Source organism: Ammospiza caudacuta, chromosome 3, assembly GCF_027887145.1.
Source record: "Ammospiza caudacuta isolate bAmmCau1 chromosome 3, bAmmCau1.pri, whole genome shotgun sequence".
Lineage (NCBI taxonomy): Eukaryota > Metazoa > Chordata > Aves > Passeriformes > Passerellidae > Ammospiza > Ammospiza caudacuta.
The window spans coordinates 960,312-983,992 of NC_080595.1; the positions used below are offsets into that span (position 1 = coordinate 960,312).

Sequence of the window (23,681 nt, forward strand, 5' to 3'; positions counted from 1 at the left end):
ATTACATCCTGTGTCACCTTTTTATTGTTTTCTTGTTCAGAATCTTCAACAGCCTGAGGGAAAGAAAATATATATACATTACCCAAAGAAAAAGCAATAGGAAACACTCACAGTAAGGAGGAAAAATCCTCAAAAAACGAATGCATTTAGCAAAATGTAAACCCTTTTCCACCTTCCTGCAAGGCTCATCTGTTCCATACACTTTCAAAAATTTGTATCTGTTCCAAATTTGGGTACACAAGATCTGAAACTCAGCCATGGGAACAGGATGAAGGATGCAGACAGTTAAACCAGAGCTATCACTAGATGCTGGGCACAGGAAGCTTCAGAGAAGAATGAAAGAATAACACACCCAGATAAAGATACCACAATAAAGATCATCTGATCTGCATGTGCAAACTGCCAGGCCCTGAAAACTGAGGGTAAAGAGTGCTGTAAACTGGGCTTGAAATGCCCACACTGGAGAAGGCCTGTCCCAGGATGTTATGTGCAATGCAGCAGTCTGGGGCCTGCCTTCAACTAAAAGCTACTGAGAATCTCAGGTAAATACTGTCTGGCACTGAGTGTGCATTCCTGCAGAGTAAAGATCAAGGCACTGATCAGCAGAGGAGCAGAGAAGTTACCCAAGGACACGTGCTGAGGATGAGTGACTAGTCTGGAAACAAACAAAAATCCTCAAAACAATAACAACAACAACGACAAAAAAACCCCAAACAACCAAAACAGCCCAAAACATTCAGGTAGTCAAGGAGCAGTGACTCAGGAAATGCAAAGAAGTGCAATGACACTGCAGTGGGAGGATCCATAACAGCTGAGGAAGCCAAGTTGATGACAGAAGATACCCAGAGGCAGGTCTGACGGCTCTGGTGCTGCTGCACACACACTGCTGTTTTCCACTCCTACACTTCTGTCTGCAGAAACATCCAAAGGAAGGCAAGGAGGAGGGAAGAAGCAGCCAGAACACTGGAGAGGCAGAGGAACATGATCTGCTGAGGTACCTCAGCCCTCACCTGTGGGCTGTGCTCTGCAGCCAGCAGCACTAATGCCTCCAGTGCCAGAGCAGCTTACTCTGAATTCCAGATCTGGATCTAGTTACCATCAATAACATCCAAGTGACTGATGGCTGCAATGGTCAGGTGTGAGTGGAATACAGAGAACCTTTTCCTGTCTGCCAGCCTGACAGAGCTCCTCTGCCACACCTCCCTGGGAATTACTGCCCTGTTCTGCCTCCATGCTGTAGGAGGAAGAGAGAACCCACCCTAAGGGTTAACCATGGAACATGATACAGGAAAACCCTGCAGTGAACACACAGAGTGCAGCCCTGCCAAAGTACTGCTGAGCAAGGAAGCTCATGTTCCACCTCTTACTGGGATTCTGCACCTGAGGTGCAAAGTGAAGCACAGAGGCTGGAGCAGGGAGCTGTTTGCTGCCTTTAACTGGGATTTCTGATGAAATCCTCCACTGTACATTGCTCCCTACCCCCTGATTCTGCTTCCTCAGTGAGTGCATATCCCACCTGAGCAAGGGGAGAGTGGTTCTGGCTACAAAGCTGAGTGTTCCCATGAACCTGAAGGTGAGGGGCACCTGGTGAAGATCTCAGGTTGGAGTCTTGTGACAAGTGCTCTGATGTCTCCACAAAGCAGAGTGCCTTTTGCAACAGCCCCCATAGAAAATTTTCATAACAATATATATGTATGAAAGAAGCAATCCCACCTTTTTGACACTGATGGCAACAGCTTCTTTTTGACTGTAATCATCTACAAGATCACTTCCAAACTTGTACTCAGGATGAGCTTCCTCCTCCTGGTCAGCTGCACAGAAAACAAAAAGGATCAGTGCAAAACCACAGCAGCTGCTGTTTTCTTTGCAAGGCATGAAACAAATGACAGCTGAATTCACAGGTCTGGGTGTGGCATTTCTTAAAAACAGGAGTAAAATCCAGAGTATTAGATTTCTAAGAGTTAGGTAACTGTTTCCAAGTGCAGTAAATTACAGTTAAGGCCTCAGATGGTTCATAAGAGAAATTTTATTTGCTGTATTTTTGAAGTAATCAGTATTTTGCTCAGGTGTAAAAACAAAAGCCATTAGCCTTGGGAAATAACAAGAACTGACGACAGAGTTCTTTAAATAAAGATCTAAGAAGATACCAGTGGCCAGGCTTGAGTGCATTGTCAGGCTCCTTGTGTGCCCCTCTACAGGGAATTGTTCTCATCTGCTTTTAGGGTGATTTCCATTAGAACCTGCAGTACTCAAAGCTAAAAACTAAAGGGGGAAAAAAGTCAAATAAATGAGGAGCAGGTGGAGGCTAAAGCTGGGACATTCCCTATGACACAGGGCACAGGCCATGCTTCAGACACTGGCAGGTGGAGTGTGATTTACACCTTCTGAAGGTGCACATTTAAATCACACCCTAAATACATGGATTCTTCTCTGCTGGCCACATCACTGGCTCAGAGCTGCACATTTACACTGAGGATAACTGAGGTCTGGCAAGAAAAATCCTTCCCCTCATTTCGTCCTTATACAGTATAATGCAGTAATCCCCTCTGATGCTGACCCAAGTGCTAAACACAGTGACAATATGTGTTCTCAAAGCAAAGAACACAACGTCTTAGCCTCTGCCTCTCAGAATGAAAGTCTGATTTGGTTGGTGCTCTAACACAACTTCTGAGCAGTGAATGGAATGTGAAATTGTCTGGGGTGGGGTGGCCAGGCTGGGGTCTGTGCAGATGGCCCTGCACTGAGCCCAGAGCTGCTGCTGCTGCTGCTGCCACAGAGCACAGGCATGAGGGAAGGGAGCACCCAGCCCGGGGATCTGCCACAGGCCCCTGAGAGCCTTCTCCAGGAAATCCTCACCACTTTCTATTTCCTCTTCGTTATCATCCTCCAGGATATTTACAGGAGCAGCAGTTTCCCCAGCCTCCATCATCTTCTTCAGAGCATCAAGCTGTTCTGTTAATATGAAAAATGAAATTAAATTAGTCGTGACATGAACAGTTTGTAGCACAAAGAAATACAAGAGAACCATCACAAATGATTCCCTGTTCCTCAGATCATTCTGTTTAATGACTCCTCTGGCTTTTCAGTTGGTAATAAAATTTTACAGAGTAAGTAGCACCAATAAACACAGATTGCTGTTAGATCTGAAAAGTGGTCAGCAGTAAGGGCTGTGCCCAAAGCTCACTGAAATGAAGGGAAATACTTCACAGGAGCACAGAATCAGGTTGGGAAGGGCCTCTGAGGCTGCATCCAAGCTCTGCCTGAAGCACCAGCTCTGTCGGGCAGAGAGCTGAGTGCCACAGCAGCCTTTCCTTAACCTCCTGCAGGCACAGGGACTCCCCACCTCTCTGGGCAGCCCACCCCAATGTCTAACCACCCTGCTGGGAAGAAACTCCCTGTCACTAAACACAATTTGCTTGACAATCCAGGAAATTCCCCTAAATTCCCATAGACTACAAAGGTCTCTGGAGCAAGCACATTGCTCCCTCACAGGATAAACAGGCAGCTGCCCCTTCAGTGTTTGATCCCTGCCAGTGGGGGCACAGTGCTTGGGTCTCCAGCTGTGCTCCCATGGGCATTCAGTCACACAGGAGGGGCACAGCCAGGTATGCCTGCAGCCAGTGCAAGGCCTGGGGGTTTCTCTTGGGATGGAGAAGGAGCAGGGTTTATCACTGCAGCCACACTGGGAACTCATACAGCAACATTATTCTTACTGGAAGGAGATAAACATCACAACTGGCAACAACAGCAAGAGGAGCAATTTGAAATTCCATTTCACTTCATGCTTATCCTGGAAGAACACAGCAATGCAAACAGACTGGTGTTGGCAGAGCTGACAGGAGATTCTATCTGCCTCATATTTCAGCTCAAGCAGCAGTGTAATAAAAGTCCCAGGATTACATTTCTGGGGCTGGCTGTGCTGTGCAGCATGCTGATATCAAGGCCTAGACTGGCACTCACACGAAACACAAGGGCAAACCAAATGTTATTTACATGTAACTCCTATTCTTCCAGCACTAAAGAACAAACAATCCGGAAACTTTGGTAACAAAGCCTGTTTGCAGCGATCTGGACTTTTGTTTATTTAGTATTTGACAAACGTTACTTACTCTTTTCTACTTCAGGTTTCAGCCTTTTATTCTTTATGAGAATCTTTCTTTTGAGGTCATTGGGAGATGGCAGGGCTTTACCTTGTTCAAGCTGTAAAACAATTCAAAGAAAATGCTCAGTAATACCGACACCCTTTGGCCTCCCTGTCCCTGTCTGGATCTGGATTTTAGGGCAGGAACACCGAGGGGCAGTGAAGGAGCAGTGGCACCTCAGGCACAGCCAGCAGGCTGTGTGACTGCAGCTCACAGCCTGCTCCCCTCCTCCCCTGTGCTGGGGGAAGCTGTGCTCAGCTGAAGGGGCTGGAGAAGCCAGCACTCAGCTCTCCAGCCTGGGCCAGCCCCAGCTGCACTGCTCTGAACGTTGTCCCACCTCTCCTGCCTGGCAGAGGGTGTGGATGTGACCTGCACTCCTCTCAGAGGAGGAATTCCTGCTTTCCCTCCCTCCCTGGCTCAGCCTGTTATCTGATCTCTAAATAAGTCACCTGCTCTGGTCCCCTGGAGCTGCAGAACCCACCTGGAGACTGGAAATGGACTGGCACTGGGGCATGGAAAACTACCAGTCCTCAGCTAGGAAATGGGGACTGGTTTTGCCAGCAGGGTCACAAATTCAGTACTTCTCAAAGGCAAAGGGGACACACACATACACACACAAGGAAGTAGTAATAAAAGTTCCAGTTTGGGGAAGGAGAAAAAATACTATTCAGAAAAGAGGAAAAGTATGAAATTTTCTGATTTAAGCCCCATCACATCACTGAGGCTAAGAAACAGAGAACTGGGTAAGATGATTAGCAGCCTCCCCACCTCAGGCTTGCTAGGAATGTTACCCTGGGAGTTGCTGGTATAATCACAGGATATTCTGAGTTGGAAGGGACCCACAAGGATCATTAAGCCCAACTCTCAAATGAATGGCCACACAGAGACTGAATCCACAACCTGGCATTCTCAGCACCATAACAGACTGGGGTTTCCAGTGAAGCCTAACTGATACAGGAGCAGAAGGTGTTTCCATTAATAATGACAATTCTTAACAGAACTATTCAGTTACTCTGATCCCTTAATCCAAATCTGAGCTAGAGAGAAGCAGCACGAATTGAAACCGAACAGAAAACCACCATATCAACCCAGCCCCAGGGGAATGGGTGGAAACCTCCTCGAGGGAGGGCAAGGGTCCTGCCCAGCACGCAGGCAGGCTGGATGAGCCGGCTGGGTGAGCACAGCTGCCCCTGACAGCGCTGGGGCTGGAACCGCACCGGGTGTGCAGTGTAACTCCGCTAGATGTCAGTGCTGCAGAGCCCATCTCTGCCGGGCTGCATTCCCACACAGGGCCACACCTGCATGCCCCTCGGGACGAACATCTGCTTCCACTCCAAACCAGATGTGCTCAGCCAAGTGCCCAGTCTCCCCTGGCCTGCCTCCCTCAGGCCCTGGCCAGGCTCTCAGCTCCAAGCTCTTGCCAAGAGCTGCTCCTGCCATCTCTGCAGCGTTTGTGAGCAGCTGGGACCGAACCCACCCACGGGAGGGGAGGACACAGAACACAGAGGGCTCAGCTTTGTTAAACACATCCAGGGATGGTGACCCCACCACCTCCCCGGGCAGCCATTCCAGTGAAAAATTTTTCCTAAAAATATTTTAGGATGAAAAGTCATCTCTTTTAAATAAAACTAATACAAAAAATAGAGAGACTGGCACAACATAACATACTGGATGTGTTTCTAGAGGCTGCTTCAACAGGAGATCTCCAAAAAGGTCTTCACAGTATTTTGACATCTTGTACTGTTGATATTTGCTGGAAAAGATTATGCCAGTTAATTTTTAAATGTAAAAAAGAACTCACTATCACTCAGCACAAAAGAATAACGCTAAGTAATGGAGACATCCCAAATTATATACTGCCCACTTTGTTTCAACTGAGAAGTATTACTTTACTGTAATTATACTGTCAATAAGAGTCTATTATTTGACATAGATGAATTTAACAAGACTAAAAAAGTAGAATAACTGAATATTACACAGCTAATGGAACATCCAACTACATTTCACAGCTTTATCACAGACAAAAATATTGCCACTATTAAGCTACATAAAGATTGATGAGTATATTAAGTGACATTCAGCATGCCTGCATACCCCCCCACAGTTTTCAAGTATCATATCATAGCATTTTAAACTATATCATCTCTCTCAGACAGTGCACAATTTAAAAATTAACAGTGGGCACTACACACCTGCAGTGATTTTCAAATGAAAGAATGACAGGGTACTCTGATGTTACAAATGCTGTTTCCTTAATGGCTTGAATTACATCCTGCAAAAAAGCAGCAACAGGATAAAAGTCAGAATGGATCAAATTGAAAAGCTAATCAAAGGGGTTTTTTTATTGTCCACCCCACCCTGAGAAACACAGGGATTAAATGTGCAAATGGAGAGAGAAACCCCTGTGTTGTGATGCCCCCACGGCCTCGCTGTCCCTGCAGCAGGATGGCCCCTCCACCCACAGCCATCAGTGGGGAACTCCCACAGGAACTCCTGCCCCTCCAGGCCCTCTCCGGAGTGAGGAACTCCTCAGGCAACAAAGGTGTTTACTCTGGGGTGCAAAGGGCCCCAGGGTGTGAGGGAGTGGGGCAAGAGCAGCCAGCCTGCTCCCTGCAGGCTCTGTGGGAAGACAGAGGGAGCACAGGGTGGGTGGTGCAGGTCAGGAAAGAGCCCCAGAGCCTGGGCCAGAATCCCTGCCCCTGTCAGTGCATCCCACAGGAGCAGCAGCCCAGGGAGGAGGGGAGGCTGTCCTGCCTGGCCTCCCCTGGGCTTTGCTGCCAGCTGCAGAGGTGTTACCTTGAAAAGGATGTCTGTGCACATTGCTTTCCCATGGGTTATTATGGGCTCCTGGTCTTCACCTTTGCCATCCCAACAGTCCAGCTCTACACACCTGAGGATCCAAGGAAAATAAACACAGTGTTTTATTCCAGGTGAGCTACCTGGGACATGTTTTAGCACTGATGGTCAGAACAATAAGCTGCAAATCAGTTCTGGGCATTGCACAAGTCTTTCTAAGCTGTACATGTGTTATTTCTGTAACTTTGGATATACCACCTTAAATATGGCATGTGTGAGTCAGTACATTCTCATCTGGACAATAATGTCTTTAGCACTGAGCCACTCTTCTTATTCTCATTCTATTAAGTCAATTAGCGGAAATTAAGCAGGAAATCATAAACTTCCTGATTCTCATTAACATATAGACTTTGTCACTATAAAGCAGAGAGCCCTCTGAAATTCTCCAGCTGTCATTCTCAGATCAAACTTCTGCTAACTTTCTCACAAACTCTCCTTATATCAATTTCTACATTCCCTGCCTGGAGGAATGCCTTTGTGAGAAAAATAAGATTCTTAAACAAACACAAGTTTTCATTTGCCACACCAACACATTTACACATTCAATTGTACAAGATAGCAACACCAAGGTACACTATGCAGTATTTTAAAGCATTAGATTCACAAAAATGGATTATGTCCTGCTTCCAACCTGCATCCAGCCAAAAGCACTTGTCTGTACATCTCCACTGAAGACTTGCCCCCAAACTGCCTGCCTGTTAGATAGGTATTGTGGGAGGAGCTGATGAAGTAGTGAGCCAGAGGATGGTCCATCTCCTGGTACAGCTCCAAGCGGTCCAGGAACACGGGGGCGTTCTCATCTGACATCAGGTACCTGCAGAAGCCATCACTGGAGATGACACCTGCAGGGACAGGGAGCCACGGTGAGTCACTGCCAGCAGCACAGGGTGCACAGGACCCAAACCACCTCCCAGAGCAGGAGCCCAGCCCAGAACCTGCTAGTGACACAGGTTCCTGCAAGCATTCAGCTCTCTCCCTCCTCTGCTCCAGGCTGCAAAATGCGCCATTATGTTCCAGATTTACACAGGTTCCTGCAAGCATTCAGCTCTCCCCTTCCCCTGCTCCAGGCTGCCCAGCAGCTGGTGCCAAATGTGCCATTATGTCCCAGATTAAAACCAGGTGCCCACCGGCTCCACTCCTGAGTCCAGCACTCATCAGCAGCAGAGCTAAGGCACAGAAGGAGGTGCAGAAGGCAAACAGGCAGTGACATCTCCTCAGAACAGTCCAACAGTTCTGATCTCTGGGCGTTCTGCAGTCAGGGGCTGTGAGCTGGCATGGAGCAGGTTCCTGTGCCCCCTGTCACAGCCAGCCCTGTGCCACATCACTGTCACCCAGCTCCCCACTGACACACACACAGGGACATGCACCTGAGAACCTCTGCCGTGCTTCATTCACAAAATATACCACACCTTCATTAGGGAAATCTACAATACCTTCCATTTACTGTTTGAAATACATGTTCATACCTTTGTAAATAAAAACAGAAACCTACAATGAACATGGCACATACAGGAATTCAGAACACAGAATTCATAACACCTCTCTTATCTGTCTGCTGGTCTATGCCTATAATAAACTATAAAAAAATACAAATTAAGGGGTAATTTTTCATGAAACCAAATTAGGAATAATTAGTATGGCAATATCAGTTTTAAAGAGGCCAAGAGTCTGAAAAATGAAAATTATCTGTGATAGGGAATAAGGGATTACTCACAAAGAGCTGCTGCAGGGAATGGTTACCTGGCACTAATTTTGGCATTGCTTTCTCTGAAGTAATTTATGAACATTCAGCTATTGTTAAGGTAAGGTTGCAGCAGTCCTATTTTTATTTTCTTTAAGTCTACTTTTCTCTTATACAGAGAAGTGGAGTGATCCCAGTTTCCATTCTACTTCTAGCTTTCTGAAAAAAAACAAGCCTAATGGAGCTTAAATGTTCTGTGCTTGGTGTCAGCCAGGGGTGAGCTGCTCCAGAATGTTTCCCAAGTGCTCTCAGCTGACCCTGAGTATGAAGAAAAGGGGGCAAAAACCAATCTGATTTTGAAGGGGAGGTGTTTTTCCAGCAGAGCAGTGTCCTGGCCCAGCACCCTCCACAAGTGCTTGTCCCCACACCACAGGCACTGCAAACTCCCTTTTAAAAGCCTGAATGCTTCAGAACAAACCCCCCAAATGCCCAAACCCAGTGACTCTGAACTCCCTCCCCCTTTACCTTTCCTCTTCAAGTCTTCATCTGGCTCATATGTCTCAATTATCTGCATTGCTCTTTTTGTGTCATAAAAGGGAAACAAAATTTCATTGAGCCGAGGATCTCGCTGATGCTGAGGTGAGAAAACAAGGGAATTCAGCAAAACAAGACAGTGCATGGCTACCACACAGAGCATTTCATTACTGCAGATGAGAAAGAAAGAAGTGGACATTTAAAAAAAAAAGAAAAAAAGCAGCCCTATAATTTACAGATTGTTCAACAGCAACTTCAGCATAGGCAGAAAATTAATTTATCTTTCATAAGAAATCTAGGCAGTTTGATCACAAAAATAGTTTTTAAAAAGAAAAATCGAATGCAATCATGTAACTGGTCTTACTCTTGCTTATTCATGAAAATAATGACTGCACATGGAATCTGTGCAAATGAGATGTTGAAAACCAATAGCTGAATGTCCCTTTGTAAATTCTCTCTCTTCCTTTTTTTTGCAAAGACTCGGCTGGTGGCACTGTAATCACCTCTGCAAAAATGCAAGTCTTACATAATATCTACAGCTAAAGCAAAAAGGTAAAATAAAGCTGTACTGTAAATAGAGAATTAGAAATTTGAGTTTAGAAATGTGCAAGTACTGGATGATTATTTGTGAATCGTGGAAACATCATGTTTTAACTATTCAAAAACCAGCACAGGTTCTTGGAGTAAATGTGCACACAGCATATTTACACAGAATTTCACAGCATCATCTCTTAATTCACAATACTTTACAATATTAGGATTTAATAATATATGTCATGTTTAGGTACAATTTAGCAGTGATTTCTAATAGACTAATAAAAATCAGAATTTGTATATTTTCACTTTGCAGTGTACTATGTAACTTTGGTTTTTGCTCCATGCTGGATTAGGGCTGCACACTGTGTGCCTGATTCTCCATTAAAAGAAAATTAAAACCAGAATTAACAGAATAGTAGCATGTAAGCAGATGCAACAAAACAAAGAAATAAATATGACTGTGAAAACACTCTAGTCCCCCAGAAGGTGCACAGTTTCCAAGCTTTAGTTTCAGCAGAATCCAGAGATGTAAGAGGCCACCCCATACTGGCAGTCAATCATTTGGAGTGACAGGATGGTGTTGACATGGCTTACACAGTACTATCAGCATTTGCTGTAATTCCTTATGTGGAAAGTTATTAATAATTTTTCTTTTCCCATAAGAAAAGTAATATCCAATCCAATCTCTTTTCTTACAACCAATCCATTGGTGCATGTGCTTAATTAACTCCAAGAAATTACAACCAATGCCAAGTCAATCATGCAGTTAGGGAGGGATGTTTCAGGGGATGCCACTGGCACTGTGCAGCACCTAAACACAGCAGGGTTATCCAGAGGGGCTGTGGGGATGCTCAGAACACTCAGACAAACACCACAGGCTGTGGGGATGCCCAGAACACTCACACCAGACACCACAGGCTGTGGGGATGCCCAGAACACTCAGACAAACACCACAGGCTGTGGGGATGCCCAGAACACTCAGACAAACACCACAGGCTGTGGGGATGCCCAGAACACTCACACCAGACACCACAGGCTGTGGGGATGCCCAGAACACTCACACCAGACACCACAGGCTGTGGGGATGCCCAGAACACTCAGACAAACACCACAGGCTGTGGGGATGCCCAGAACACTCAGACAAACACCACAGGCTGTGGGGATGCCCAGAACACTCACACCAGACACCACAGGCTGTGGGGATGCTCAGAACACTCACAGCAAACACCACAGGCTGTGGGGATGCCCAGAACACTCACAGCAAACACCACAGGCTGTGGGGATGCCCAGAACACTCAGACAAACACCACAGGCTGTGGGGATGCCCAGAACACTCAGACAAACACCACAGGCTGTGGGGATGCCCAGAACACTCAGACAAACACCACAGGCTGTGGGGATGCCCAGAACACTCAGACAAACACCACAGGCTGTGGGGATGCCCAGAACACTCAGACAAACACCACAGGCTGTGGGGATGCCCAGAACACTCAGACAAACACCACAGGCTGTGGGGATGCCCAGAACACTCAGATAAACACCACAGGCTGTGGGGATGCCCAGAACACTCAGACAAACACCACAGGCTGTGGGGATGCCCAGAACACTCAGATAAACACCACAGGCTGTGGGGATGCCCAGAACACTCACACCAGACACCACAGGCTGTGGGGATGCCCAGAACACTCACACCAGACACCACAGGCTGTGGGGATGCCCAGAACACTCAGACAAACACCACAGGCTGTGGGGATGCCCAGAACACTCACAGCAAACACCACAGGCTGTGGGGATGCCCAGAACACTCAGATAAACACCACAGGCTGTGGGGATGCCCAGAACACTCAGACAAACACCACAGGCTGTGGGGATGCCCAGAACACTCAGACAAACACCACAGGCTGTGGGGATGCCCAGAACACTCAGACAAACACCACAGGCTGTGGGGATGCCCAGAACACTCAGATAAACACCACAGGCTGTGGGGATGCCCAGAACACTCAGATAAACACCACAGGCTGTGGGGATGCCCAGAACACTCAGACAAACACCACAGAGAGCAGATGGAAGCAGGACACACCAATACCACCACCACATGGTGTGCAACAGCTCCAGGCTGACAAATGACAAGGCTTTACACCCCAGTGACAATACTGCACCTCAGAAAATGGCCAAAAACAGTGGGGAAGGCTCTGTGCTCAAGAAAAGGGCTCTTCCCCACTCACTTTCTCCTACAGTTAGTAATGAGCAAACAGAAGAAAATAAATGGGGTAAAGCAAAAAGTCTCCTCCTGAGAAAAAGTCCCAGAGTTATCAGAAGGAGCTGAGAGCAAAATATTCTTCCAGTAGCAGTGATCACTGCTCATTATTGATCCCCCAGTGGAACAGCAGGGTATCCTTACGTTCACTTTGTTTAAAAAATAAAGTTGGCAACTGATTAAGATCTACTTTAAAAAGTGATAATGTTCTCTAGTGCCTCATGGGGAAACATTCTGCACCTCAAACCTTGGTGGCACAGGGAACCTGTGTTTTGTTTTCACCCAAACCTAAAGTGTGAAATTTCATCTCAGAAGATAACCCACTCCAGGACTGATTGTGCACGTGCAGCAAGGCTGTGTTTGGTGGTTCTGGTTACCCCGGGCACCCCTACACAGGGCACTCCCAGGCAGGTGAGGTGACCTGACTGAAAACAGGGGAGAAAGGGGGTCCAGAGGGTTTGCAGAGAGAGCAAAGCTCACCCAGCCTCCCCAGCACCTGGGAGTGGGCACAGCCTGAGACACACAGCACTGCAAAGGTGCTCAAAGCAGTTCTGCCTAAAAGCAGCACTGCCCTGGGCTGGAGAGAAGGGCTTCTGGGGAGATGGACAGCTGGGGGATGCAAACAGGGACTGGGAAGGGGGGAGGAAGCCAGGAATTGGGAATAGAAAAAGATCTCTCCATACCTCCCTCCCAAAAGAATGGATGAGCACTGGTCAGACTACTGAAAATTCCATTTTAACTGTTACTTGCCTTGTTATTTTAAATGAACTGCAGGAGCAAATCTCAGTGGTAGTGATTTCAGTCCCTTTTCTACTATATTTCCTTTTATTTTCCTCCCAAAATTTGACTTTAAAAACAGGAAATCTAGACAAAATACTCAGTGCATGACAACAATTAATTTTCTAAACTTCCCAGAAGCTTTAATAGTGGAGCACAATTAAATCATCTGTCAGCCAGCAGCATTTAAAAGTCAAACAGAGGCAGGAGTTTGGAAAAACTCCAGGAAAGCTGCTCACTCTCCTCTCATCCCCAGTCACACACCCTCGTGCTCTCTTAAAAACCCATAACACTTACAGTTTCTGCAGCATGCCTTGGAGGTTACTGCAAAATAATTTAAGCTAAAGAGTCTCATGAAGAGCTGCTGTGCCAAGTGACTCCCCTCTCCTGTAATGGCAATAACCTTTTGATATTGCCAGCATTAGACACCACCGCTAATTGCAGGGCTGGCCAGCAGCCAAGGGACAGAAATGATCCCTGCAGGAGGCACATCCTGGGTCCTTTTGTGCCTTTCAAATTATGGCCAAAACTTTAAGCTCTGCTTGGAGGCCAAAAGACCTCCAACACAGACCAAAGGCATTGCTTTCAGTCACCAGAATAAATGTCCTCCCCTACAAAAAACACTGGAGTAATTCATCCCAGCTCTGGTCCTGATCCAAAGGGGCGCACCACAGGATTTCCAACTGCAAAATGAATTTTGTCAATATGGATGCAGTCAGCAAGATGCATTATTTCCAATATTACCTATACACTTCCCCAATACTACCTATATTTGCCTATATACACAAAATTGAGAGCACAGCAACTCAATCTTAATTTTTCAATCAGTTACTGGAGGTAGGGGGTTCTTACAAATGCTGGCGCTTTTCTTCAGAAGTTTGGGCTTCAATTAACTACACTTGAAATTAAAACAATTAGAGATCAATTTTAAAATGAAGATAAAACAGTAATTTACCTGACAATGAAGAGTGACACAAAAAAATCCAAAGCTGGATGTCTCACAGCAGTAAGATTAAGCCTTGCCAATAGAGGCCCCAAATATGTAACCCCAATTATGTAATCAAGCTACTAATCTTCTCTCTCTCTCTCTCTTTTCTTTTTGAATACCCTTTCTACAAGTAATTCAGATGAATTTGAATACCCTTTCTATAAGTAATTCAGGTTTAGTGAAGAGTAAGGTACATGTTCTATGCTGAAAAATAAAATTATATTCTAAATTTGATATATAGGCAACTTACAGCTTGGATCTTCAGACTGAAGTATCCAATAAACAAACATGTATATATACAAACATATATAAAATTGAACTGTAAGTAGTAAAACAATTCTAGATGGAGAGATTTTTTTTTTTGGTAACGCACCTAAAAATGTCACATAGTGAGGCTGGCAGCTCCCCATGTTCAGGATGACAATAATCTGCTGGTACAACACCTACTGGGATGTGTTTGCTTTCCATGGGTGTGCTCTTGTCAAATCCACATACTGCATTTATTGCTCAAATGAGGCAGTTTTCTATAACTTACTGTGCTTTAGGAACAGAAAAGAGCCAAGCCCACACTGTTTATTGAACTACTTCACACACTCATGATGCTTTTAAGAAATACTAAATACTTCTGCCAACAACTGCATTCTGGAAATACAGCAATAAAAATATTTCCTCCTATTCTGCACACATGGTATTTTAAAACTCATATACAAACTCTTAAAACATCTTCTTAGCTCTTAGTTGTGTAACAGATTGAAATACTGCTGCTGAGGAGGATGAAATCCCTGTTTATAAACACCTACTTCAGTTTTTCTACTGTTCTAGAAGGACTAGTAGATGGATTTAGCTGGGCCCACAGGTGAAATAACTGCAATGCAATACTGGGTGTGTTTCAGTGCAATGAACAGCACAAACAGCACAAACCACACAGGACTCACACCACAACACAGGCACAGGTAAGCAGGAGGGGCAGCTGCAGGGCCAAGGGGCAGAGAGCAGGGCAGCACAAGGGCTCAGCTGATTTAGCCCCTGGATGTGCCCCAGGGGAGATCAGCAGGTCAGAAGCACACAGGGGCACGGACATGCAATGGGAAGCTGGAGCAAGCCACTGCAGACACACTGGGGTGGGAGTTAATGTATGAAAAAGCTTACTTCATTTAGAAAGCTCACTAATTGGTCTACCGTTAAATAATCAGTTTTGTCTCCATTGCTGAAAAGGAATTTATTAGAGAATGTGAGTTGTTGTACACGATGCTACAGTAGGTATGATTTACATGTTGACATTGCTGACACTTAAAAACCACCTGCTATTTTCTACTTGAATGTAGTTGTATAATCTCAACGTGAACAGGCACAGAAAACATGCTAACTGTCTATCAGTACCTCCCACAACATATCTGCCTATCCCTGAACAGCATCACATCATAAAACAACATGTAAGTCCTCCAGCTGAGAATAAATTTAATGAAGAAATTTTTCAAACTTCAAATTTCTTACTTAATTTAATTTTTCACATACTGTGTTAATCACCTAAAGGAGCAAGTTAAAATTACAGTAGTTAGTAAAGCCAATGCAAAAAAAAAAAAAAGGGTTCCAGGTGTTTCCTTTAACTCATGTAAAGGTTGCTCTGAAATACAGAGTGAACTTTTACATTAACAGTTTGAGGAGGGAGGAAGGGGTAAAACACAGACTGGAGCTTGTTCTAAAGTACTGCTGATGCTACTAGGACTCAAGGGTAGATAAATTTTACAGTGTTCTGTCGCTATTAGTTATGGACTAAAAATACACAAAATGTCTCTAAAGCAAGATTATATGAAATTTGAACTTACATCTTCTTAAAGAGGTCCTCTATGTCAGTTCGGGGACATATCTTTTGGGTAAGCTCATAAAATTTCTCATAAGTAAAAGCTGCAGGCTCAATTTCATCATTCTGCAATGAAATACAAAGGTACATTTACCCAGACAAGTGAGCTTATGTGCTCTTTTCCCAAGAGAATACCTTATATCAGAAAAAAGCAACTGAGAAATGGTTTAGCTCCTTCCCAAGTTTAAATTTACACAGTTTCTTTTGTACTCTCTAAAAGTAATTCTGAGTTCATCTTTACTGTAGATTTGTTAGATGTGCTTGTATTCTACCCTCAGTAATTACTAACAGTAATTCCACATAAACACGGAGCTGGAAAACAATCTATTTGTCTTCTGAAGCTTAAAATAAACCAAAAACCAACCCAAACCCACAACGTTCAAGCCATCCCCTCTCTGGGGCTCCCACTGCAAGTGGGACAGAGCTGGAGAGCAGCTCTGCAGAGGAGGGGAGCAAAGGGCACGAGGAGTCCAGAAATTCAACAGAACAATCTATTACACGCATATTTTGTGCTCATATACTTAGCATAAATGAACAAAAGGTGGTTTGTGACAGCAAAGAAGGGAAGCCTCCTCTAGGAGGTTTAAGGACCTCTGTGTCATACAGATTTAATTACATTTTGGCTCTAGTAAACAACCTCCAGCGATTAGTAAGTCACACGCAATAGGCACGCTTTTTGTGATGCAAATGGCTTCGATTACAGCTACAAACGTGAATGAGTCATTCCCTTATTAGTACACAAAAGCACTTATTCACAGCCACAAAGTACCTTTCCGCTGGGAAGACCCAATTCCTTCAGTGCCTGGAAGATCACTTTTTCTGTTTTACCTGATGCAAACGTTCTGGTTATGCTAAAACAAGAAACAGTGGAGAGAAAAAAAAGAAACAACAGAGAAATGTCAGTCATTTTTAAACAATCATCTCTCACTGCCAGCACTTTCCTCTGGCTCCGGCTGATGAATGGAAGCAGCTCCAAGCAGGAGTGCAGTGGGAGGATGCTCTGAGCTGCAGGGAGCAGCCCTGCTCTGCCTGCGATTCAACGGGAAATACAGAATAATGAACTGCAAACAGAACAAAAGAGGGGTTTTCACCCAGGGCACTGGGGCACAGAGCCGTGCAAAGCACTCTTCTGTTTGCTCTTTTCAGCTGTGTGCTGGTACAAGTGACTGCTCACACAGCAGCAGATTCTGCAAGGGAGGAGATTCCTTGGGTCATTCCCGGCTGGGCGCCTTCCCTTCCACGCCAGGCACTGAACTGTGTTTGTGCTGCCTTCCCTTCCATCCCCTGCATTAAACTGCATTTGTGCTGCCTTCCCTTCCATCCCCTGCATTAAACTGCACTTGTGGTGCCTTCCCTTCCACGCCAGGCACTGAACTGTGTTTGTGCTGCCTTCCCTTCCATCCCCTGCATTAAACTGCATTTGTGGTGCCTTCCCTTCCATGCCAGGCACTGAACTGTGTTTGTGCTGCCTTCCCTTCCATCCCCTGCATTAAACTGCATTTGTGGTGCCTTCCCTTCCACGCCAGGCACTGAACTGTGTTTGTGCTGCCTTCCCTTCCATCCCCTGCATTAAACTGCATTTGTGGTGCCTTCCCTTCCATGCCAGGCACTGAACTGTGTTTGTGCTGCCTTCCCTTCCATCCCCTGCATTAAACTGCACTTGTGGTGCCTTCCCTTCCATGCCAGGCACTGAACTGTGTTTGTGCTGCCTTCCCTTCCATCCCCTGCATTAAACTGCATTTGTGGTGCCTTCCCTTCCATCCCCTGCATTAAACTGCATTTGTGGTGCCTTCCCTTCCACGCCAGGCACTGAACTGTGTTTGTGCTGCCTTCCCTTCCATCCCCTGCATTAAACTGCATTTGTGGTGCCTTCCCTTCCATGCCAGCCACTGAACTGTGCCACGCAAGGCAGAGGGGGCTGCTCCCAAAGGCAGCTTCCCTCTTCTCCCTTTCCAAGCAGCTGCTGCTACCAGATCCCAGCCACAGGCAAATCCCAATCCCTGCTGCAGGGCTCCCTGAGCTCCCAGCCAGGGAGAATAACCAAATTCCCTGTCCCAGCCATGCTGCACAGAGACCCTCCCAGCTGCCCCTGGAACATTCCCACCCAGCTGATGAGCACCCTGCTCCTCCCCAAAAGGGAGGCGGTTTCACTTGCAATGAGATCAGTCCCACAGAAATGCAGCTATTTGGTGTGGTGAACAGGAGAGTGCCTATTTCTGATTCCATTTGAGAAGAGGCAGAATCATCCCTGGATCGGAAGGGGGATCCAAACCTCACAGCTGCCCTGCCTTCTGTTTGGGGTTCGAGCTGCAATGCTGTGTGTGACCCACAACCCTCGGCTGTGGTGTCCTCACCTGCAGAGAGAACCCTTCGTTCTCCAAGGCATCCGAGATGTGTCCTAACAAAAGCTGAACACTGCAAACACTCAGGGGCTGCTGGTAAGAACGCGTTGCTCTTTATCACCAAGTGAGACAAACATTTGCTGAGACTTTTAGTCAATCTCATGCATAACAAATAATTTCACTTGGCAAGAGACGTGAAACAAATTGTGGCTGCTATTTGTTGCCATAGCAATTCATGGTTGTTTTATTCTCCAAAACACTTTAAACTGCCTATGTAAATATTTTCATACTAATAAAATTAAGATCAGGAAGTGAAAATATCTAAATGATAAAAAAATATTTTAACAAAACTTAGCCATGTTTTTCTTCTTACTGGGTCCTTACAACAGTTGATTTCTATGTCCCTATTTAGGCATCTAAGTTAGCTGTTTAATTTTCCAAAGCTGATAAGTACCAAGATATTTTCACTAAAATATAGACTGAGTTTAACTTTAGGCACTTGTTTCTTAAAAAAATCCTCAGGCAACTGTTTTTCCTGCTAATTCTAAACCACAGAGTAATGTTAGCTCTACAATTTATTTCCAGCCCTGTAAATTTCTATGTCTTTTATAATGAATTGGACTCCAATAATAAATGTCCTGTAAAACATGTAATATTGGTGTAAGTAATTAATCAGATGTGTGCCAAGATTCCATGGCTGCCGGGAACTTACTTTTGATGCCAAATGTATTTTTTTATTTCTCAAAAGCTGACAGCAAGCACAGCAGTAATTTGTAATGACAGCAGCAGTGCAGAGAAGATTGCATGAATCAGAAAAGATTGTAAAAATACAGCGTGACACGTTCATTTTGCCAAGGCTATTGCAAATAAAACTGCTTTTCCTTCTATCAGAAGAGAGTCCATCCTAGCAGATTTACATTCATCGGGACACCCACAGGTGTTTACTCCTCATGTTCCACCTGCAGTGCTTTGGGGCTCCTGCTAACATGCCAGTGCACTTCCTCATAAATACTGAAAATCCTTCCCACCTCTGGAACTGAGGGATTTGACTCTGCTGCGCTTGCTGATGGATTAAATGGCTTGTTACTTCTGACCTTCAGCACTTTCCAACCACCACCTCAAAAACCAAGCCAGCCCAACCTGTGGAAATCAATCTTCTACCATGGCTGCCCTGAACTGATCAGCTGGGCCTGACCTGCCTGCACTGTACAGGAAAGTATCTGACTCTGATTTCCAACCAGCACTGAACCATTGCAACAGACTTCTTCCAGACACTCTGGAGTAATTGATATGAAACACACATAAAAAACCTCTACTTTCTAATTAACTCAGTCAAACTACTGAAAAACAGATTTAAGGTTCATTTGTCATAGTTTAGCTCTTTCTTTTATTACTATGTATTTTCATAGTTAGAACCTAAACTTGCTTGAACCCTTCTCAATGTAGTGATACAAAGGGAGAAGCACAGTCTGAGCAAAGCTAATTTCTAACCAGGCTCTAGATGAGCAGGTGCAACTCACTCACACAGAAAATATATTTTCTGCCAGCAGAAAGTTGAAGCAAGTAGATTTTTTTCCTTACAAACGCTGACCTGTTTGCTCATCTGTTACAGCAGTGTTAAAATCGGAACATACAAAACATCTTACAAATGCCATGCCTTTGCAAGAGCTGTAAATGGAATTCTAGGCTCAGACTGCTAAAATTTACCAAAGCCCAAAAGGCAAAGCTGCTGCTCTCCCAAGGTTTTCACACTGCTCACTGCCAGGGTTCCTTCTCTCCCAAACACAGCACATCAACAGCAGCAGACCTACACCCAGAATACATTAAAACCCAAAAGTGCCTTGAGAAAATCTTTGTGCCTTTGGAACTCCCAGCTGCACAGCCAAGGAGTCAGGAATATTTATGGCATTACCACCAACAGCCTGAGGAGTGTCACCTCCTCAAGGCTCCTCAATCCCTCTGGGAAATGTGAGAGATGCAAAATTTGTTTCAAACTTGGGAGGAAATGCAAGGAGCTCGGGTTCTGCAGGTGAGGGGTTTTTCTCTTTGTGTTTTAGTGCACCTCTGTGTAAAAATGAAATACAGGTGTGAGACTCAAAAATGTGCCACATTTCACCCAGACCAAGACAGCCCATTCCTTGGAGCACCCAGATGCAAAGGAGATTCAGCTCCATGAACAGCAGATCCCTTACAAATTTATAAGCAACCTTCTTTCGCAATAAATTAACTGCTAGGGACTGATCTGTGTTAACCTGTAAATACTGCAAATTCAAATGTAAAGATTTAATACACTGGACCCAGTGAACTGGATTTTCAAGCAACAGACAGCCTGCATACACAAATCAGGATGCTGGAGCCCAACAGAGACAATTTATGCCTCACTAAATGTGATGTAAAATATTTAAAGGCAGAAACAGTTTCAGACAAGCTAGCACACTATAAATTCATGCTGTGGAATAGGATCTGTGTTCAAGCACAGGCATAAAGCTGCAAAGCCCTGGAAATGCTCCCTCCCGGCTCCCCTCCAGCTGATGATATTCCCCATGGGACTCCTGCACAGGAGGTGCCCCGTGGCAGCTGAGGTTGAGGAGCAAGCAGGGAGCTGGCCCTGAGAGCTGGGAGCTGAACACACCGAGGCAGCTGGGACACTGGCAAGGTGTCACTGAGCCACGAAGCTAAAGAAGCCTGCCAAGCAGCATGGCAGGCCCTCTGTCTTTCTGCAGACTCTACAGATGCAAAATCCTCTTTTTCTCTCTTGGGGAAAAAAAAATGTTGTGTGGGGCCTATCTTCCAAAGTCCTCCCTCTTGCTCCCTTTGGTGAGTTCCTCTCCATGAAAACCCAGCATGCCCCAAAACTCTGCTTGGCATGTCCTTTGTGAAGAGACCAGCAGCTCAGTGCATGGGCAAGGATGAGTCCTAGGGCAGGAGGGGAGCACTACTGCCCACCAGAGAGAACTGAAACAGCTAACAGCTGAGCAGCAGGAAAGATGCTGTTCTGGCCTTGCTGTTCCCAAAACTATCACCCAACAGCTCATTTACCATGTGCACAAACCCAAACATTATCCTGGGGGTTCCTGTAAAAGCAGGAGCATTTTTGGCAGATGCATGTATGTCTCTTTTACAAGGAACTGCAGTTTAAAAGTATCTTTTTGTCCTCCACTTAACTGGCCTGCAAGCTTTTATGGCTCTTTTTTTAAAGTACTTTATCAAATTTTACAACTGAAAAACCCATCCCAGGGTTTGAGGAATGTCAGGAGAAATCTGATGCTCTTAGCTCTAAGTGACTTTGAAAACTATTAGAATACCTTTCATTACAATGGACTGCAAAAAAATATAAATTCCTAGGCTGCTAAGAATTACTTGCCTAGCTTACCAAGGAGGGCAGATAAGAATATCTAGTTCTGTACTTACTATTGCATATATATTAGTAATAACATTAATATAATGTTCCAGTATTAAGCCACAGAATTTTATTAAAATTATAGAACTTGGAAGTGAAAAACCCTAGAGCTCCCCAGTGTGCTTACCTCCGAACTGGAATTTTCCCATTTGTGTTTGTTAGAAAGGCCAGCTTCATCCAGCTGAAATTAGGAATGAAATATTTTTAAAACACTGTTTATTAAAATTGGGGTCTAGATGTTACGTTTAACTTGTTGCCATGTCTGCTAAATAGTACAAACAAATAATTGTTCTGCAATAAAAACATTTTTCTGTAACCTTTTAATGCTTGAGGCAGGGCAGTTCTTTAACTGCAAAGGCAAAAAGCAGCCCAAAAAAATCACTACAGCACAAAATTAACACCAGTGTGAAGATGAGAAAGTCTCATGGGGCTTTGCTTGCATATGCATCAAAAAGAAAACAAGCCAGCCAATAATTAAAACATACCCTACCATAAATCAAATGGACAGTTATAAACTCTCCTGTAATTTCTCCTGGGCAGGTGCCAGATATAGCCTTGAGACATCTTTAGTCTCAATAAAAGACAAAACTCCTAACTCATTTAATACCATTTTCTTTCTGACACTGTTTTGTAAATGTCAAACTACAAAAAGTAATTTTTTTTCCCAATTCCAACAAGGAAAACACAAGGACAGAAAAATAAAGGAGAAGGGAGAGGAAAGAAAGCAACTTACTGTTTCTTGAGACACGTCATTGGACTGACATTGTTAGCTCTGAAGTTATGTATGATGGATCCAAGCCCTTCTACCCATTGCTGAAAAACACCAAAACACCAAATCAGGGAAACTGAAGAGGGGAGAAGTAGGAAAGCTTGGCTTGGGGGAAGGCTCCTCTCCTTGAAGCCATGGGTAATGTCAATAACCTGTGCCAGGTCACAGCCCATACCATGGAAAAGCCCAGCCTATTTTATCCATTTTACCCATCACTGCTCATCCCCCACTAGGCACAGGGATGTGCTTTCCATTCCTCCAAATGCTACATGTGGGACCAGCAGTGCCAGTAAATCAGTGTAGTGCCAGCCAAGGCAAGTGATCACTCACTGATTTATTGGGGCCTCTATTTATGCCCTGTATGAACCTGTACTGGCCTCCTTTTAGTGGTAGCAGCAATACCAGCCCTTGCTGAGCTGATATTTATTTGTGCTGAGGCCTCCATTTATACCCTGTATGAACACTTGCCTCCCTTTGGTGCCAGGGGCAACACCAGCCCTTGCTGAGCACCATCACGCAGTGTGTGAGGACATATTTCACTGGTCCAGCTTAGGAAAGGAGTGAAATAAAATATCAATAAGCTAGAGGAGGCACAACAACTGCTCTCACACCCTGTTACATATCCAAGCCCTGCTTGCTTTCATCCTCCAAATGCACAGCATTGCAAATAATCCCTGGGATGACTTGCAGCCAACAGCAGCATTACAGCCCTTACTGCTCTAATTCCTCTTTCAGGGATCTATTTTCCTGCTGTAGCCTGCACCCCAAGCTTGCAGAGCTGCAGCTTAAGGCTTAGGCCCTGACATGAACCCCCACTGATTTCAGCAAGAATCCTGGCAGGAAAAAGCCATGGCAAGATTCAAAAATGGCAGTGCTACAAGCCAAGTTCCATCTCAATTATGCCATTGTAACACTAGGATTACTCAACTGATAATTTACACTGGTGGAATGGAGATGGGATTTATCCACTGCTAAACATTAACCTTGGGAACAAAGGAGCTTTTTGCCTCTGGCCAAATGCTGTGCATGCAGCCTGAGCTGACTTGGGCAGCGTCCAGACATGACACTCATAAATTGATGCAGATGAGTGGATTTTTCTTTTCATGAATGAGTGCTGTACATCTGCAAGACAGATGAAAAAAATCCTGATTTATACTGGATGAGCACTAGCCTCTTTGGGAAAGGGTGTATTGTAAACTGCAGGCAGCAAATCCCTGGGTTAAAACAAGGTCTGGAGCGTCAATTCAACACACTTCAGGAGACCCCTGCACCCATGAAATATTAAATCTGTTTTCCTTTAGGAAAAGTAGTCACTTATTAAGATGCATGTTAACACTTAAGTGTTCTTTTTTAAGTTACCTTTTAAATAAGTACTGCATTAAATATTCATTTAAAGAGATCAAGTGTGTGTCTGAGAATTATTTGAATAACAGAACTATCACTTATGGGAAAAGGTAGCATTTGGGGTTTTCTTAGGTGTGTTTTTGGGAAACAACCCCCCAGTCAGAGTCTGCCCTCCCATCTCCCTTTTCCCAGC

General features: G+C 44.8%; 1 protein-coding gene across 6 annotated transcripts in view; it reads right to left on the reverse strand.

Annotated features, from left to right (window-relative positions):
• Nucleotides 1-23,681, reverse strand: part of PLCB4 (phospholipase C beta 4) — a 176,559-nt gene that overhangs the window by 42,294 nt on the left and 110,584 nt on the right. For 4 of the 6 annotated variants that reach the window (XM_058802871.1, XM_058802867.1, XM_058802868.1 and 1 more), the window contains 14 exons: nucleotides 22,109-22,188; nucleotides 21,503-21,556; nucleotides 16,403-16,484; nucleotides 15,599-15,699; nucleotides 14,922-14,979; nucleotides 9,205-9,313; nucleotides 7,630-7,840; nucleotides 6,939-7,032; nucleotides 6,335-6,414; nucleotides 5,811-5,895; nucleotides 4,110-4,200; nucleotides 2,857-2,952; nucleotides 1,714-1,811; nucleotides 18-53 (listed from right to left, as the gene is read on the reverse strand). In XM_058802871.1, coding sequence (XP_058658854.1) covers nucleotides 18-53; nucleotides 1,714-1,811; nucleotides 2,857-2,952; nucleotides 4,110-4,200; nucleotides 5,811-5,895; nucleotides 6,335-6,414; nucleotides 6,939-7,032; nucleotides 7,630-7,840; nucleotides 9,205-9,313; nucleotides 14,922-14,979; nucleotides 15,599-15,699; nucleotides 16,403-16,484; nucleotides 21,503-21,556; nucleotides 22,109-22,188 — 1,275 coding nt within the window. The remainder of the gene's footprint in view (nucleotides 1-17; nucleotides 54-1,713; nucleotides 1,812-2,856; nucleotides 2,953-4,109; nucleotides 4,201-5,810; nucleotides 5,896-6,334; nucleotides 6,415-6,938; nucleotides 7,033-7,629; nucleotides 7,841-9,204; nucleotides 9,314-14,921; nucleotides 14,980-15,598; nucleotides 15,700-16,402; nucleotides 16,485-21,502; nucleotides 21,557-22,108; nucleotides 22,189-23,681) is intronic. The other 2 variants (XM_058802872.1, XM_058802870.1) reach the window with 1 other exon arrangement.